At 44.3% G+C, this 16,410-nt stretch overlaps 1 protein-coding gene across 6 annotated transcripts in view; it reads left to right on the plus strand.

Annotated features, from left to right (window-relative positions):
• The window catches only part of TMEM150C (transmembrane protein 150C), a 79,244-nt gene extending 64,868 nt beyond the window's left edge, over window positions 1-14,376 (plus strand). For 5 of the 6 annotated variants that reach the window (XM_006151433.3, XM_006151434.3, XM_027773058.1 and 2 more), the window contains 3 exons: window positions 7,722-7,849; window positions 10,216-10,393; window positions 11,802-12,636. In XM_006151433.3, the coding sequence (XP_006151495.1) occupies window positions 7,722-7,849; window positions 10,216-10,393; window positions 11,802-12,010 (515 nt within the window). In that variant the 3' untranslated portion in view covers window positions 12,011-12,636. Of the gene's footprint in view, window positions 1-7,721; window positions 7,850-10,215; window positions 10,394-11,801; window positions 12,637-14,252 lie in introns of those variants that run through there. The other variant, XM_027773059.1, reaches the window with a different exon arrangement.
• Window positions 14,377-16,410: the final 2,034 nt, after the last annotated feature.

A 16,410-nucleotide genomic window follows, 5' to 3' on the forward strand; every position in this document is an offset into this window, starting at 1 on the left:
TGTTTTTTATCCTATGTTTGACCCTCTGCCCTTTCCCCCTCTCCCATTACACTATCTCTGCTATATACAGTTGTCTTCCAGAGGAGTTATTGAAAATGTAATACATGCAAGTAAAGGGAGAGGGGCCACAAGTTTAAAGCTTTTAACAATAGGGAACATAGATTCCATTCAAAGTTGAATCAAGGGTGGGTCTCGTGCAGTTTTGCAATTGTAGGTGAGTCTCCCTGGAATACAGTTTTAGGAAAGCGGTTCTGGTAAGCAGGGATGATTATCAGTTGATGCGGCACAGCAGCCATCTTGTGGTTAGCGGGAATGGTGTTGTGGGGATCTGCAGCATGACTTATCCTGGGTATCTGGCTTCCCTAAGAATGGTAGGGTAGTTCCTATTCTTCCCTGAGGTAATGCAGGGCTGGTAACCATCATCTTCTCACTGTCCATAGGTAGATAAAATCCTTCTATACAGTATATTTCTCAATTGGTTTAAGACAGCTAAAGATTCTTTCTGTTGCTTATAGTTGTAAATTCTTAATCCTTGTTTTCGACTTCAGCTTGTTGGCCCAGAGGCCACACGACCTCGCCGGAGGGCGGGGGGAGGGCACGGCGGCACCTGCCGCCGCCTTGGCGCGGGTCCCCGGGGGAACGCACTGAGCCCAGGAGGGCCCGCGCAAGTCCCGCCACCGGTCGCAGCCATGGTGCGGGGCCGGGGGGAAAAACCTTTCCCTTCTCAGGCATCCCTAAAGCACGTGCCATTTGCCTAAGCTGGACATATCCAGAAAGCATGGACTGCTACACTACCACTAAGGAGAAGTGTTGATGCTGGGTTGCCGAATCTGTAAAGAAGCTCTTCTCTTCATGCCCTTGGCAGTCGGAATTTTCATGTCCCAGATGGTCCAGTGTTGAGGACAGTGCTCATGGTAGCTGGTGCACGTGACATACCAGGGACTCCTGGGCAGTTAGCTTTGGCTGTCGCTGCCTTCAGCTTCAGAGTTGCCTGGCGGTTTAGTCTTGGTATTTTTCTTTACTCTTGACAGTGGTCTTCTAAAAAGTCTAATAAACTTACTCATACCAATGCATAGCTGGCTACTAAGGAGTATTTGCATGTAAGGGAGCACAGAGCCCTGAGAGTGAACCTGGAATTGCAGGGCCAGGGGCCTTTCCTCGCCCCTCTGCAGTCACAGCACGCAGGCCTGCAGGTTAGCACCTCCTCTCGTGATCAACCCACAGGCACAATAACAATAATTAATAGCCGTCGTCATTTATATTCCAGGCACAATGCTTAGTGCCTTGCCAATAATCCCGCTTTTAATCACGATCCACGGGAGCCCGCCTTCATAAATCTGTCACAAGCTGTCTGTCCAGCGTTGGACTTTAAAGAAACCCAAGAATATGTTGGAAGTCACATATCATTTCCTTTGTGTTCTTAAGACAAACTGGTGTTTCCCAGTAGTCTTTGGTGATAATCTAAGAAATAGAGGTTTGCAGAAGTTTATCCAGTTACAAAGCTTATGATTAACTAATTATAAAAGCATTTTCAAAAACAAAACCATAAAAACAAGTTCCCCTCTTCCAGATGACATTTGTTGTCATCTTATTCTCCAGTCCTTCCTGTTCCACCAAGAAGCAATAAAGCTCTCACTAGCTCTTGCTCTAAGGTGTTGCAACACGCAGTGTTTATTCTTTATCATCTTTCATCATTTTTACTGCCATCTGGTAGGCACAAAACTGATTAAGATTAGTGTTCAGTGAGAGCAACTAACGATTATTTATTTATCAATTCTAGTAGCAAAAGAAAAAAAGTCGGTGTACTCAAGATTCTTGCTTGAAACTTTCATCTCCCCAGGTCTGTCTCTGCTCTACCTTAGATTTTAATTTAGATTGCATAACTGACTTTAATAATGTGCCCTGCTGGGACCAGCGAATGGTGTAATGGGTATGTTGTTGGACTCCCCACATAGTCGACCGCGGTTCGAGTCCCAGACCTGATGGCTTAAAACTCATGCCAGGTGTGTGTGTGTGTGTGTGTGTGTGTGTGTGTGTGTGTGTGTGCGTGTGCGTGCATGCCCAAAATCCGGAGGGGAGAATGGAGGAGAAAGAACTGACATCCTCCCTGGGGGGTGATTTCTCACTTTCTGTCTCTCTGTCTTTCTCTGTCTCTCTGGCGAGTGCACACGCCCTATAGCAAAAAAAAAAAAAAAAAAAAAAAAAAAACTCTCTAAAATAAAATAAATAAATAATGTGCACTGCTTATAAGTCACTGCTTTTGGCAGCCTTATAGATTATAACTTACCATCTAAACTGAGCCAGTGTAGGATATATTACATGTAGTTGGCAGAGATTTTTAACTTTTGTTGGCAGACTATGTCATCAAAGACGGGATGCTTCATTATTTTCTATACGGAATTAGTTATGGTCTTCATCCTGGATCCACATTTTCCTTTCCAGTGGGGATGAGGCAAGGAAGACCCAAGACAGATTTCCTAAGAAGGAATATTATGTCCTGCCTTAGGGAGGTAGTGAGGATAAAGCTAATAGCAGAACAGTTCCCATCACTAACAGCAGCCATTCTCCCTCCATTGGCCAAAACATACTGACTGTCATGTTCTACCGCAGTCATAAATAGGAATTATTGATGCAGAAACAGTAAAACTAAATGAAACGAAAAGGAATGTGGCCAGACATCAGTTTAGAACTTCAATGAAGAGGCATTGAGTTTTGAACTTTATAAGCCCAAACAGCCTTTAAATTAAAAAATGTAATTTTAAAAAATCAGTAATTATTCTTTTGTGCTCTTTTAAAATACACAAAAAAATTAAATTAGGAAACACTTATATAGCAAAGGGCCATTTTAAAAAACCAAAAGCATGGTCAGCAAGTGGTGTGGAGGGTAAGGCACTGGATCATACCTGACTGGCTATGCAGTTCAAGTCCCAGACCTGGCTTGAAACACATTGAGTACATGTGCATGCGTGTCCAAAACCCCGAGAATAGAGGAAAAGGGATTGTGGTGTGGCCATCCCCACTTCAGGGAGGGAGTGATTTCTCTCTTTCTCTCTCTCTCTGTCTCTCTCTGGCTAGCACATATGCCCTATAGAAAAAAAAAAAGCAAAAAAACAGCAGAATGATGGGCTTTTAATTTCTTCTTTCTTTCTTTCTTTCTTTCTTTCTTTCTTTCTTTCTTCCTTCCTTCCTTCCTTCCTTCCTTCCTTCCTTCCTTCCTTCTTTCCTTTCTTTCTTTCTTTCTTTCTTTCTTTCTTTCTTTCTTTCTTTCTTTCTTTCTTTCTTTCTTTCTTATTTTAAATTTGCCATAGAATGCAAGTACTCTCCAGAGAGAAAGGGAAAAAAAAGTGAGAAAGCACCTTCCATGGGGGATAGTCACACAACAGTCTCCTCTCCTCCATGTCTCTCTCTTTTGATAATTTTGGGCACATAAGCCCATGTGCCCAGTGTGTTTCTCAAACCTCCAGGTCTGGGACTTGGACTGCATAGTCAGCCATGTGGGATCCAGCCACTTTAACCAGTATATCACCATCTGGCCTTAAAAATCTTTGTTCAAACCAATAGTAAATTCTAAAAAGAAATTTTTTAATAATTATTTTATTTAACTTTATTTATTTATCTTAATTTGACCAGAGAGGGATAGAGTGAGAGTGAGTGAGTGAGAGAGAGAGAGAGAAAGCTACCAGATCCAGGACTCAAACCATGGTCTGCCATGTGGGAGTCCAGCGCCCTTAACCACTATGTCACCTGCCAGCCCCAAATGTAAAAATTTTAATGAAACTGGGACCAGCAGATGGGGTAAGGTCTGCAGCGCGACCACAGTTCCAGTCCCAGATCCGGTGGCTTAAACTCACGCTGGGCACATGTGCATGCATGCCCAAGATCCCGAGAGGAGAATGGAAGAGAAAGAATTGCGGTGTGGCCATCCCTCCTGGGGGGTGATTTCTCACTTTCTGTCTCTCTCTCTCTCTGTCTTTCTGGCAAGCACACATGCCCTATAGCAAAAACCTCTCCAAAAGTTTTTAAAATGAAACTAAAAAATAGATCTCTTCATCAGAACATATGAATTTGATAAAAGTAGGTCAGCAACAGAGAGGGCTATGAAATTGCCCTACTGCTAAGAAGTCTTTTTCAAGGAACCACAATTAAATCACTACTCAGGGCTGGCGCTGTAGTGCAGCGCTAAAGTGCCATGCAGAAGTACTCAGATTCCACGTAGTCAGCCAGGGTTCAAGTCCTGTCCTGGAGGCTTGAAAAACATGCTGGGTGCATGCACACATTCTGGATCCTACCAGGTGAGAGAACTGGAGGAAAAGGGATGTGGCTTGACCAGGCCCCACTAGAGGTGTTCTTTCTGTCTCTTTCTCTTGTGTGTGTGCAGGAGCCTTTGGCATTAAAAAAAAAATCATTGCTGCCTGAAAATGGACTGCATAACAATCTGAATCTGCCTCCACTCAAGCCTATGTGTTAACAAAACTGTTATAGAACCCAAACCCTTATCAGTCCCAGCATTCTGTAAGTTCAACTAGAAACTTTTTTAAATAGAAAGTATGCCTCATCGGAACTAACTAGTAATGGAGCTACTAGGTACGAAGGGCAACTGTGGTGTGTGAAATGCAATTCTAGAGAAGAAGAATGTTGGGTTAAATTCCCTTCTTCAAGTAAGTTTCCATTGCCGACTTAATTTTATCATCTGTATACAAGAAAATGATTGATCCTTGATATTACATAGGCAGGCTACCAGTGCTGGAACTAGGAGACGATACATGTTTCATGTTTGTTGGCAAGAAAGGGATAGTGCCAGGGTGGCCACCAGTCCTCTTCCTCTAAGCATACAGGAACCAACCATGTGGCGCGTCAGCATGAAGAGTCAGGGTCTGGGTTTAGGGATTTGGCCAAAGTCCACAAAACTATGACCAACAGAGGATTCCCAGAGTATTATTTTTCACTAGTTGTTTTTATTTTTTCTTTCTCTTTGCCTCTTCTTTCTTTCTTTCTTTCTTTCTTTCTTTCTTTCTTTCTTTCTTTCTTTCTTTCTTTTTAGAGAGATTTTTTTGCTATAGGGCGTGTGCGCTCACTGGAGAGACAGACAAAAAGCGAGAAATCACCTCCCCAGGGGATGGCCACTTCATAATCCCTTCTCCTCCATTCTCCTCTTGGAATCTTGGACACACATGCACACGCTCCCTGTGTGAGTTTTCAGCCTCTGGGTCTGGGACTCGAACCACAGTCGACTACATGAGAGTCCAGCAACGTAATCATTACACCATCTAATGGTCCCTCACTAGTTGTTTCTAAAAGAAATCAGATGTGTTATAGTGTTTGGTCACTATGCCCTGACTCACTGCTATACACAGTTAATTAGCAAGTATATCCTGTGGTGTCCTGTGTTGAGTTCTCTAGTCTGGATGCAATGGCTTCTTTATCTGATGATCACTTTGTGTCAGAGTGCTGTATGTTAAATCACTTCTCTTCCAACTGCCTCCTTTCCCATCCTACAAATCAACGCAATGTTGTGCTTATTTTTCATCCTTTAGAATAGTTGTATTATTGATAAACTTCTGATACTACTCCTAGCTAGGTCCCTCAAACCAATACATTGAGAAGCTATAGAAGCTCCTTCATTTACAAAGGGGTTACATCTCTCTAAACCCATTTGTAAGTTGAATGCATTGTTAGTCAGAAACACATTGAATACATCTAACCTACCAAACATCCAGGCTTAGCCTGGCCAACCTTAAAGATGCTCAAAACACTCAAGGTTAGCTTATAGTTGGGCATAATCATTAACACAAAGCCTATTTTAGAATGAAGTGTCAGATAGCTCAAGATTCAAAGTACAGTTTCTACTGAATGCTTATTTGCACCATTGTGAAATACAGCCATCTAGTTAAGTTGGGGACCTCTACATTGTCAACTCAAGTTAATTTATTTATTTTCCTATCAATAGTGGACACTAGCTGACACATATACTAGAAGTTATGCCAGAATTAAATTGATTTGAATTTCACAAATCAAGGTTTATCTCTATTTTGTTTCCAAAATCCACATTTAAAAAATTTTATTTATTCATCCATTTATTTTAATTTAACCAGAGTGAGAGAGAGAGAAAGTGAGAAAGCAAGCCACCAAGTCCAGGACTTGAACCAAGCTCAGCCATGTAGGAGTGTCCAGCACCTTAACCACCATGCCACCTGCTGGTCCCTCCAAAATCCAAGTGTTAATCAAGTTTTATACCACTCTTTGATCAGAGGTATTTGGAATGGAAAGTCAACTCACTGAGCTTAACTTCATAGCTTGATGTTACAGTATGAAATGCAGTGTACGTGAGAAGTGCACATTTATGGATGGGTTTCCTTTATTAATGGCTACTAATAATGGCCTGTAATCAAGGTAAAACCTTTAGCAAATAATTACCAACTTAATTGCTGTACAAATAGGGTAATTCTCAAGTTTCTAATTGTCTTCCCTGCTAAAAATGTCGAAATAAATCATCTTGGGAAGTAGGAAGTACATTTCCTTATATGTAGTATAATTTATATTCATTGCAAGTGCTTTTTCATCATTTATAGACTAACTTCTCCCAGCGTTTAGTATAAAAATGAAGCTATCTCTGCACTCAGCAATTAATAAGAGGTGATTCTTAGATTAGTGGCTTGAGCCTGGCTCTCCCCAGGCTCCTCTTACAAGTCAGGTTTGAAATCTAAGTAACTTCCCTTGTTCTCTCTTCAGGTTCTCAGCTAACAATTCATTTTCAAAGATAGGATCGATCTGTCTTTCTGCTCCCTTCCCCCCTCCCTCCCTTCCTTCTTTCTCGTTTACTTTATTTCATGAGTGAGTGAGAGAGGGACAGAGACAAAGATAGAGGGTATTGGCATCATAATTCACCCCCAGCTTCAGCCAGCCCGGACCATGGGCACGCACTTGAACTGGGAACCTTCCCGGGTCTGCCTTAGAATGTCACGTTTTACCACCGCACCACCGTACGGCCCCCTAGAGGGCTCTTTTAAGTAATTTGCAAGAATCGAGTTTCCTTGATGTCATAGGAATCATTTTCAGTACATATCAAATTTCTAAATCTGCTGGTAAAAGAGATTCCATAAACTTGATTATTGTACCTGCTCTAAGGTGGATTAATAACTATCTTTGTCTTTTGACAATGAACATCTATAGGTGTTCAAAGGAAGTGAGAATAAAACCAGTAACGAAGGGACTTGTATACTTTCCCTGTCCCCCGGGAATGGTTGTGGGTACTGGGACTGGCAGGTTGGTCTAGATGGGCTCATCTTCCCTTCGTCCCCATCTTCCTGTCCTGTCTTCCTAACAGGGTTCTAAGCCCACAGCTGATGGAATCCGTGAATGCCTGTGCAGGCTCTGTCTTTATCCCCATCTCACTGTGGTGTGCCAAGCTTCTGTAATGTTCTCCTAAGCCTGTCTGTCCTACGCTGACCTTGTTTCTGGAAACTCTGAGAACACTATTCACCATCCTGTCAGATAGCACTGCTGCTTCTAGTCCTCTCGGCCTCCCTGCTCCCTGCAGGATTTGGTAAAAGAAAGCATCGACATAATCTTAAGTAGCACATGGAACATTTCTTTGAAAAACTGGCACTGCAGAGATTTAAAGCGCACTGTGGCAGAAAGTGTCGTTTTGTGCATTGGGCAGCCTCATAGCTTCAGTGAATGATTTCAAGTTTTTAATTTTAAGATTTTTTTTTTCTCCCTAGCCCTTGTGGTTGCTGTTCTGCGCTTCATACAACTGAAACCAAAGGTTTTAAACCCATGGCTGAATATTAGCGGATTGGTGGCGCTGTGTCTGGCTTCCTTTGGAATGACCTTACTTGGTAATTTTCAGGTACTTCATTTGGTCTTTTTCACCTCCTTCTCACACGGGTAAGGCGTCATTACCATAGGCACTGGGTAATGCATGGCCCATGCAGTTCTGAATGTACCTTTAAAAAGAATTAGAGGCCTGGGTCACCAAGAGGCACGGGTTCTTCAGCAGTCAACCCTGTGTTCTTTTGGCCTGGACCACCTGAGTTCTTTTTTTTTGGATAGTTTTTTGCTATAGGGCACTCGCCAGAAAGACAGAGAAAGACAGAAAGCAAGAAATCACACACACACACACACACACACACACCCGGTGAATGTCCATGCCACAGTCCCTTCTCCTCCATTCTCCTTTTGGGATCTTGGGCACGCATGCACATGTGCCTGGCGTGAGTTTAAGCCACTGGGTCCGGGACTCGAACCACGGTCAGCTACATGGGAGTTCAGCAACCTTAACAATAACGCAACTGCTGGTCCTGCACATGAGAGAAAGACAGAGAAAGACAGAAAGCAAGAAATCACACACACACACACACACACACACACCCGGTGAATGTCCATGCCACAGTCCCTTCTCCTCCATTCTCCTTTTGGGATCTTGGGCACGCATGCACATGTGCCTGGCGTGCTGTTAAGCCACTGGGTCCGGGACTCGAACCACGGTCAGCTACATGGGAGTTCAGCAACATAGTCATTACACTAACTGCTGGTCCTGCACATGAGTTCTTACACATGTGGGGGTGTCAAGTATACATATGGAATACAGCGTAGCTATAGGGAAAGGAGCTCTGAATGTTTTCTACAAAGGATTTTTCATAACAAATTGGATCCTGATGTACCTTTCTAGAAAACTAGTAAGATCATGGCCATTCTGTAACTTAATACTATGCATTGACTAGATGAAAGCTTGCATTTCAGATGCATAAACTCATGTGGAGGTCAAATTTGAAAGCCCAGACTTTCCCTAGAACATTTATAACTTGTTTAAAGATATACTAACCCTGAGACCAGCAAGTGGTGTGGTGGTTGAGGCTCTGGACTCCCATATGGCTGACCATGTTTCAAGTCCCAGACCCGGCAGCTTGAAACTCACGCTGGGCCTGTGTGTATGTGTAACCAAAATCCCAAGAGGAGAGTAGAAAAGAAGGGATTGTGGCATGGACATCCTCCCTGTGGGATGATTTCTTACTTTCTGTCTCTCTGCCTCTCCAGCCAGTAAATGCACCCTAAAGTAAAAAAAATAAAACCTCAAAAATAAATAAATAAAATATACTAATCCTAACTTTTCCTAGAAATTTAGAAGCTCAAGGTCACAACCTATAAGAGTAATTGTCCTTTCTGACACTACCACCTAACTCTTTTTTAAAATTATTTTTTTTTTAATTTGCTAGAGAGGGACCGGCAGGTGGCATGGTGATTAGGGGCACTGGACTCCCATGTGGCTGACCACAGTTCGAGTCCCGGACCTGGCAGCTTGCTTTCTCACTTTCTCTTGCTTGCTTGCTGTGTCCCTCTCTAGTCAAATTAAAAATAAATGAATAAAATTTAAAAAAATTTTGCTAGAGGGCATGAGTGCTCACCAGAGACAGAGAGAGAGGGAAAACACCTCCCAGGGGGATGATCATACTGCAGTCCCTTCTCCATTCTCCTCTTGGGATTTCAGGCATGCATGCACATGCACCTGGCGAGTTTTTCAAGCCACTAGGTCCGGGACTCGAATGGCACAATCGCCCATATGGGATACAGCTGCCTTAACCACTGTGCCACCAGCTGGGCCAATCATCACCTAACAAGAAGAAGGGTGAAAAGTTTATAGCATCTCTTAGTGAAAGGCCAAGAGCCTTAGGACTAAATACAAGGGTTTATTTGTTGGTTTTGTTTTTTTTTTTTTCAATTTTAATTTGACCAGAGAGGGACAGAGCGAGAGAGACAGGGGGAAAGTGAGAAAGCAAACCACCAGGTCCAGGACTTGAACCACCGTTGGCTATATGGGAGTTCAGCTCCCTTAACTACCATGTCACCTACTGGCCCCTATTATTACTTTTTAACTTACCGAAGGGAGACAGAGTGAAAGTGAGAATGCAAGCTCCCAGGTCTAGGTCTCAAACCTCAGCTGGCCATTTAGAAATCCAGCTCCTTAACCACCATGCCACCTGCTGGTCCCTATTTTGACATTTGGGGATATTATTTATTTTCCCTCCTCCCCTCAGCTTGAACCATTGAAAATGGAATCCCTCATTTCCACTGGCTCTTTTGAGGGATTCCAACTTTTCCAAAATCTGTCATCCTGTTACTAGAATCTCTTTCCTTTCTTTCCCTCACATTTTCCATCAGCTTGCATGTCTTCTTTTCTAAATAGGCCTCTTTGTATCATTATCCATTCACCCTTAGCTCACAAATGACGAAGAAATCCATAACGTGGGAACTTCCTTGACCTTTGGGTTTGGCACGTTGACCTGCTGGATCCAGGCTGCACTGACACTCAAAGTCAACATCAAGAATGAAGGACGGAAAGCTGGAATTCCACGCGTTATTCTGTCAGCATCGATCACTCTCTGTGTGGTCCTCTGTATCCTTTAAGTGAAAAGGTTCTTTTGTCAGTGAGAGTTGAACACAGGTAAGTTGTCTGCGTAGAGGATGACACGGTTGCCATTGCCAGTGGGTTAGGGTAGAATGGTCAGATCCTCCCAGAACCTTAAGGCAAAACAGAAAAGTAAGTGGGTATAAAGATAAAAGTTTTCAGGGACCAGCAGTTAGTGTAATGGCTACGTCGCTGGACTCTCAGCCTGAGAGGAGAATGGAGGAGAAAGGATTGTGGCATGGTCATGCCCCTTGGGGTAATTTCTCTTTTTCTGGCTCTCTCTCTCTCTCTCTCTCTCTCTCTCTCTTCTCTCCAGTGAGTGCACACACCTCATAGCAAAAATCTTTCCCTCTAAAAAAACAAAACAAAACAAAACAAAATAAAAACAACAAAAGAAACCCTTGTATTTAGTCCTAAGCCTCTTGGCCTTTCACTAAGAAATGCTATAAACTTTTCACCCTTCTTCTTGTCAGTTCCTATTTCACACACACTGTTGTGTTCACACACACACACACACACACACACACACTCCACCTATATTCGGATGTATTTATCTCATCTGATTCTTTATTGTTTTTTAAATTGCATATTTTCATTTGGGCACGAGTTCAAATGTGGTACCAGGAATGAAACCAGCCTATACAGTATTGTCTGAAGACAATAGCGAAAATTAGATACAAAAGACTGGAGACCACTTAAACATTATTAGTAGCACTGCAGAGCCAAACACAGGTTATATGCAGGTAATTAGTAATTTTGTATGTCCAGAATTATTTCTCCAGATGAAATAACCACGACTCCCTAGCCATTTTTAGGGATTCTTTTTCCCTTTGCTATAGAGCGCATGTGCTTGCCAGAGAGACAGTGACAGAGGCAAAGTGAGAAACTGTCCCCCTGAGGGGATGGCCATGCTGCCATCCTTTGTCCTCCACTCTTCTCTGGGGATTCTCGGCACGTACACATACACGCCTGGTGTGATTCTCAAAACGCCAGGTCCAGGACTCAAGCCACAAAGCCTGCTATGTGGGATCTAACACCTTAACCTCCACGCCAACTGCTGAGTCCCAGCTCCACTCATTAACACCTGGGTGATCTCAGGGATGTTTCTTACACACTGAGCCTCAGTTTCCCTATTTTTACACAAACGGGTGAAAACAGGATGGGTGGGAGGATCGAGATCACTCGTGAAAGCCCTGGAAGCACATCTTGCACAAAAAGCTCGACAGGGTTATTGTTGTTCCTCACGGAAGTGTTCGTGTTCAGCAAGCTCTGTCACGCTGCCAGGTGTGCCAGTCGGGGGAGAGTCAGACCTTTCCAGTAACGTAGTGTCTGCCGGAAGAGAGTTCCGCTCTCCTGCGGCTGGTGTGAGGGTGCTTTCCTTGACTGCTTCTCCCAGACTTCATCCTCATGGCCCAAGGGATCCACATGTATGCAGCCAGGGTCCAGTGGGGCCTGGTCATGTGCTTCCTGTCATATTTTGGCACTTTTGCCGTGGAGTTCCGGCATTACCGCTACGAGATCGTCTGTTCTGAGTACCAGGAGAATTTCCTAAGCTTCTCCGAAAGCCTGTCAGAAGCATCTGAGTATCAAACCGACCAGGTGTAACCCATCAGTTTTTCCTTGGGGGTGAGGTGGGTGTGACAGTGGGGGAGAGGCCAGGCTGACACACTCACAGGACTCAACACATAACTTCATGACACTTTTTACACACACACACACACACACGTTCATGGCCACGTTTGCCAAACGAGCTTTTCAGGGCGAGTTCTTTCTTTAATGACAAAGCACAAGCCTTTACATGTTGAAATACACGCCATTACACTGAAAATATATGCACGACGGAGCAGAAGCTTGTGCATGCTCACCTCCTGTCCCCCTGCACCCTCGGTACTGTCTGCTCTTCTCGTTCTCTTCCCATGTTCTCAACACCATGATCACCCTGCCGGACAGCAGGGCAAGCCGAACGTACCATGGGGATCATGCCAGCTTCCCAAGTGGCCTTCAGGTCTAAAGGGCTTGGAACTAGCTCAGAGGAAGTTCTGAATCCGACACAGATACTCTTGAATGGATAAGAGAATATCATCTCATTGGATGGCGACTGTGTGGAGATGTGATGCCGTGTCCCCTGTGGGAAGGCATGCACAGAACGTTCCCACAACAGCTCCTGACGCCAGTGGTCAGTGGTCAGCTGTGTGGATCCCGTGAAAGCAGCAGGCTGTCAACTGTGAGAGCGAGCCCACACCGTGGCTTGGCCTTGCTTCCTTATGACCAAGAAAGATGCCCAAATGTGAATATTTGTCGAGACATAGCCTGCTGGGCATGGAACAGGCAGGGGCAATGAGAGTATGATTTGGGTTTTGCTCCCTTAGTATTGCCATGTGCAGTTTTTGTTTTGTTTTGTTTTCTTAAATTTCATAGTTCAACTTTTTTTTTTCTTTATAACTACCATCTCTCTGAGCCTCGTGAAGATGTTGACCATAATGCAAGGAGTGAGCTTGCTTCCAGTCAATCATGACAAAAGGAGGGGGAAAACAAAGTCAACTGCCCACTTATTTTGCTGCTTTTAGGTTGAAAGGTAGGGAACTATTCACAGGAAAGCGCAAAGAAATGGGAATATGTGAAGGTAGTCAAAGGCTCCTGCCAGACATTTATTAAAAAAAGGAGTTTGGGGGACCAGCAGTTAGCGTAATGGCTATGTCGCTGGACTCCCATGTAGTCGACCGCGGTTCGCGTCCTGGACCCGGTGGCTTAAAACGCACACCAGGCAAATGTGCATGCGTGCCCAAGATCCCGAGAGGAGAATGGAGGAGAAGGATTGCGGTGTGGTCATCCCCCCTGGGGGGTGATTTCTCGCTTTCTGTCTCTCTTTCTGGTGAGCGCACGCACCCTATAGCGAAAACCTCTCCAAAAAATGAAAAAAAAAAAAAAAAAGGAGTTTGGGTGCGTCTTGTTGCAAGACCAAATCAGGAGGCTTTCTTGACATGTATCCATTGCTCAAATTGTGTGTGTGTGTGTGTGTGTGTGTGTGTGTGTGTGTGTGTGTGTTTTGTTTTGTTTTGTTTTTGATTAAGGGCTTTTCAAACTTGAAATTGGTAGAAGCCAGTTAAAAGATTACCCTCCCCTAAAACTGACATGGCACTGCTGGCCTGGTCCCTGGGTGCCCAGCCCCCTTCCCACCTGTGAAGAGTAAAGAACTCAAACTGCAGGGGGTGGGCTCTGCTCCACAGGGAGGGCGGATTCCAGATTCCAAATGCGATGAGCTCACAGACCCTCCTCCAGTGCACTTTGTTTCAAGAAATCCCCAGATTTACTTTACAGGGGCCTGGGATTTCATGGAAAATGTGAAAACCATTGTGTTTTTGTTTGTTTGTTTGTTTTAAAATACAACCCAAAGTCTGAGCATCTTAATGGAGAAGCAACATCTTTTCATCTCTGGATTTATCCACACCTCCTAGCACAGTGCCTGGCACATACTAGGTGCTCAACAAATGTCTGTCGAACAGAATTGATAGTTTAAGGGCAGGAAACAGACTTTGAGAGAGGCTCAGAGGTGAGAGGAGAGAATGGCTGTTTCAGGGGAGGTAGGAACGGAAGAACCTTGAGTGAAGGTCGGATGGGAGAATGACCATACCTATGAGGTGTAAATGAAATGTGAGGAAAGACTCATGGCGAGCGCGCTCTTACTGAAAAGGCATTTTACTGTAAATAGTCCAAGGTGACCGTTACTCGTTTTGAATACCGACTTTGGGTTTCTTTTTTTTTTTTTCATTTTTATATTTTAAAAATTTTATCAAAGAACCAAGATTTATGATGTTTTCTTTCACTCGACACAATCCAAACTAAACAGCTTTTGGTGATGCACTTCTACACTTTCTTAAGAATATCTCTAATAGCACATTTTAGCAGAATCAAGCAATGACTGGCATTATTCATGGGGATCTAGCCACTAAATAAAATTCTTTTATGCAGAATTGTGATTTCTTTGTCTTATGCTGACATTTCTTCTCTAATCCCGAAGCTGGTTTGTTGAAAATGAACTTCAGTGTGACATGGATAGGGTCTTTTCCGACACCTACAACCGACTCTCTGATCCAGCTGGGGGCCTACAATTTCATTCCGAATGAACTTGCCAAGAGTTAGCAGAAGCCACAGGTTTCAGGGCTCGGTCCCACACGCTGCCCTCACTTTAGATACTGGTTCCAAGTCCACAGGTCACTCTCTTTTGTCCAACTTGGCTACAAAGTCGGAAGGGAAAAGTTCCCAGAGTCCCCCTCCAGCTTGAGTGATTTGCTAGAACAGCCCACAAAGCTCAGGAAAACACATTGGCTGGTTTATTATAGAGGATTCAGCTCAGTGGGGGAAATGCAGAGGGCAAGGGACAGGCAGTGGCCTGGAGCTCCCATCCCCTCTTGGGGTGCACCATTCGCCACACTCCAAGGTGTGCAGCAACCTGGGAGCCCTCAAACCTCATTGTTCAAGGATCTATTCTGGGGCAGGCTCTGTGCTGCAGCTCAAAAGAAGAAAGAAGCCAGGTCCCGTATGGTGACCGTGGTTCAGATCTGGCCCGTCCCCCTAAAACATGCCCTGCACGTGCATAAGTGCCCACAATCCGACATGGGGGACTGGAGGAAGGAGACCACAGTCTTCCCACCAAAGGACCACCCATCGTTACTTGCAGTGAGCCTCAAAGTAATCATTAGCTCTTCTCTTTCTCTCACACCCCACTTCTGACAGCAAATCCTGTCCACCTTTACAGTATATGAATTCAGGACCAGCAGGTGGCGTGGTGGTTAAGGGCTCTGGACTCCCCAAGGGCCGACTGTGGTTCAAGTCCCAGACCTGGCAGCTTGCTTTCTTACTTTCTCTCTCTTTCCCCCTCTGTTCAAATTTAAAAAGCAAATAAATAAGTAAAGATAAATAATTCTTTTTAAAAAATAAGTACATGAATTCATCCACTGCCACCATCTGGTCTAAGTCACTACTGCCGCTCTTGGCTTTTATAATGACCTACAAAACTTGGTCTCAGCTTTCATCGTTTGCTCCCTTCAGCCTGTCCCCAAGACAAGAAAAAAAAAAAAAAAGATCTTGTTAAAAGCTAAATTAGATCATTATGGCTCTGTTGCCTAAAATCCTTCAGTGACTCCCCTTGTACTCAGACTAAAAATCTGAAGCACTATGGGAACCAGCAGTTAGCGTAATGGCTATGTCGCTGGACTCCCACGTAGTCGACCGCGGTTCGTGTCCCGGACCCGGTGGCTTAAAATTCACGCCGGGCGCGTGTGCATGCGTGCCCAAGATCCCGAGAGGAGAATGGAGGAGAAGGAATTGCGGCGTGACCATCCCCCCTGGGGGGTGATTTCTTCCTTTCTGTCTCTCTGTCTCTGTCTGTCTGTCTGGCGAGCGCACGCACCCTATAGCAAAAATCTCTCCAAAAAAAAAAAAAAAAAATCCGAAGCACTAGAATGCCCTAGAAGGCCCCAGATCTGCTTTTATGCTTTTCCTTCACTCTGTCCAGTCCCTGTGCTTCCTTCTGTCCTCCAACAGTCAGGCATGCTCTGGCCCAAGGCCTTTTGCACGTGTTGTAATCTCCACCCTGAACAATCTTCCCCATTTAAGTCTCTTCACCTACTCGAATGTTACATTCTCACGGAGTCCCCTGAACTCTAAAACTCAACCTTCCCCGTCCACCCTAGCACAGTCTATTCCCCTTTCCAGCTTTATTTTTGCTCTATAGTATTTTCCTTCTTTTTAGAGATTTTTGCTATAGGGTATGTGCACTTGCCAGAGAGATGGACAAAGGCGAGAAATCACCCTCCCGGGGGGACAGCCATGCCACAATCCCTTCTCCAGTCTCCTCTTGGGATTTTTGGGTGTGCACTCACATGTGCCTGGTTATGAGTCTTGAGCCTGGGTCTAGGACTCAAACCGTGGTGCCCATGTGGGAATCCGGTGATGTAACCATTATACCATCTGCTGGTCCCACTCTATAGTATTTTTCAAACATG

This window comes from Tupaia chinensis, unplaced genomic scaffold (assembly GCF_000334495.1).
Source record: "Tupaia chinensis unplaced genomic scaffold, TupChi_1.0 Scaffold000318_1, whole genome shotgun sequence".
In the NCBI taxonomy this organism is placed as follows: domain Eukaryota; kingdom Metazoa; phylum Chordata; class Mammalia; order Scandentia; family Tupaiidae; genus Tupaia; species Tupaia belangeri.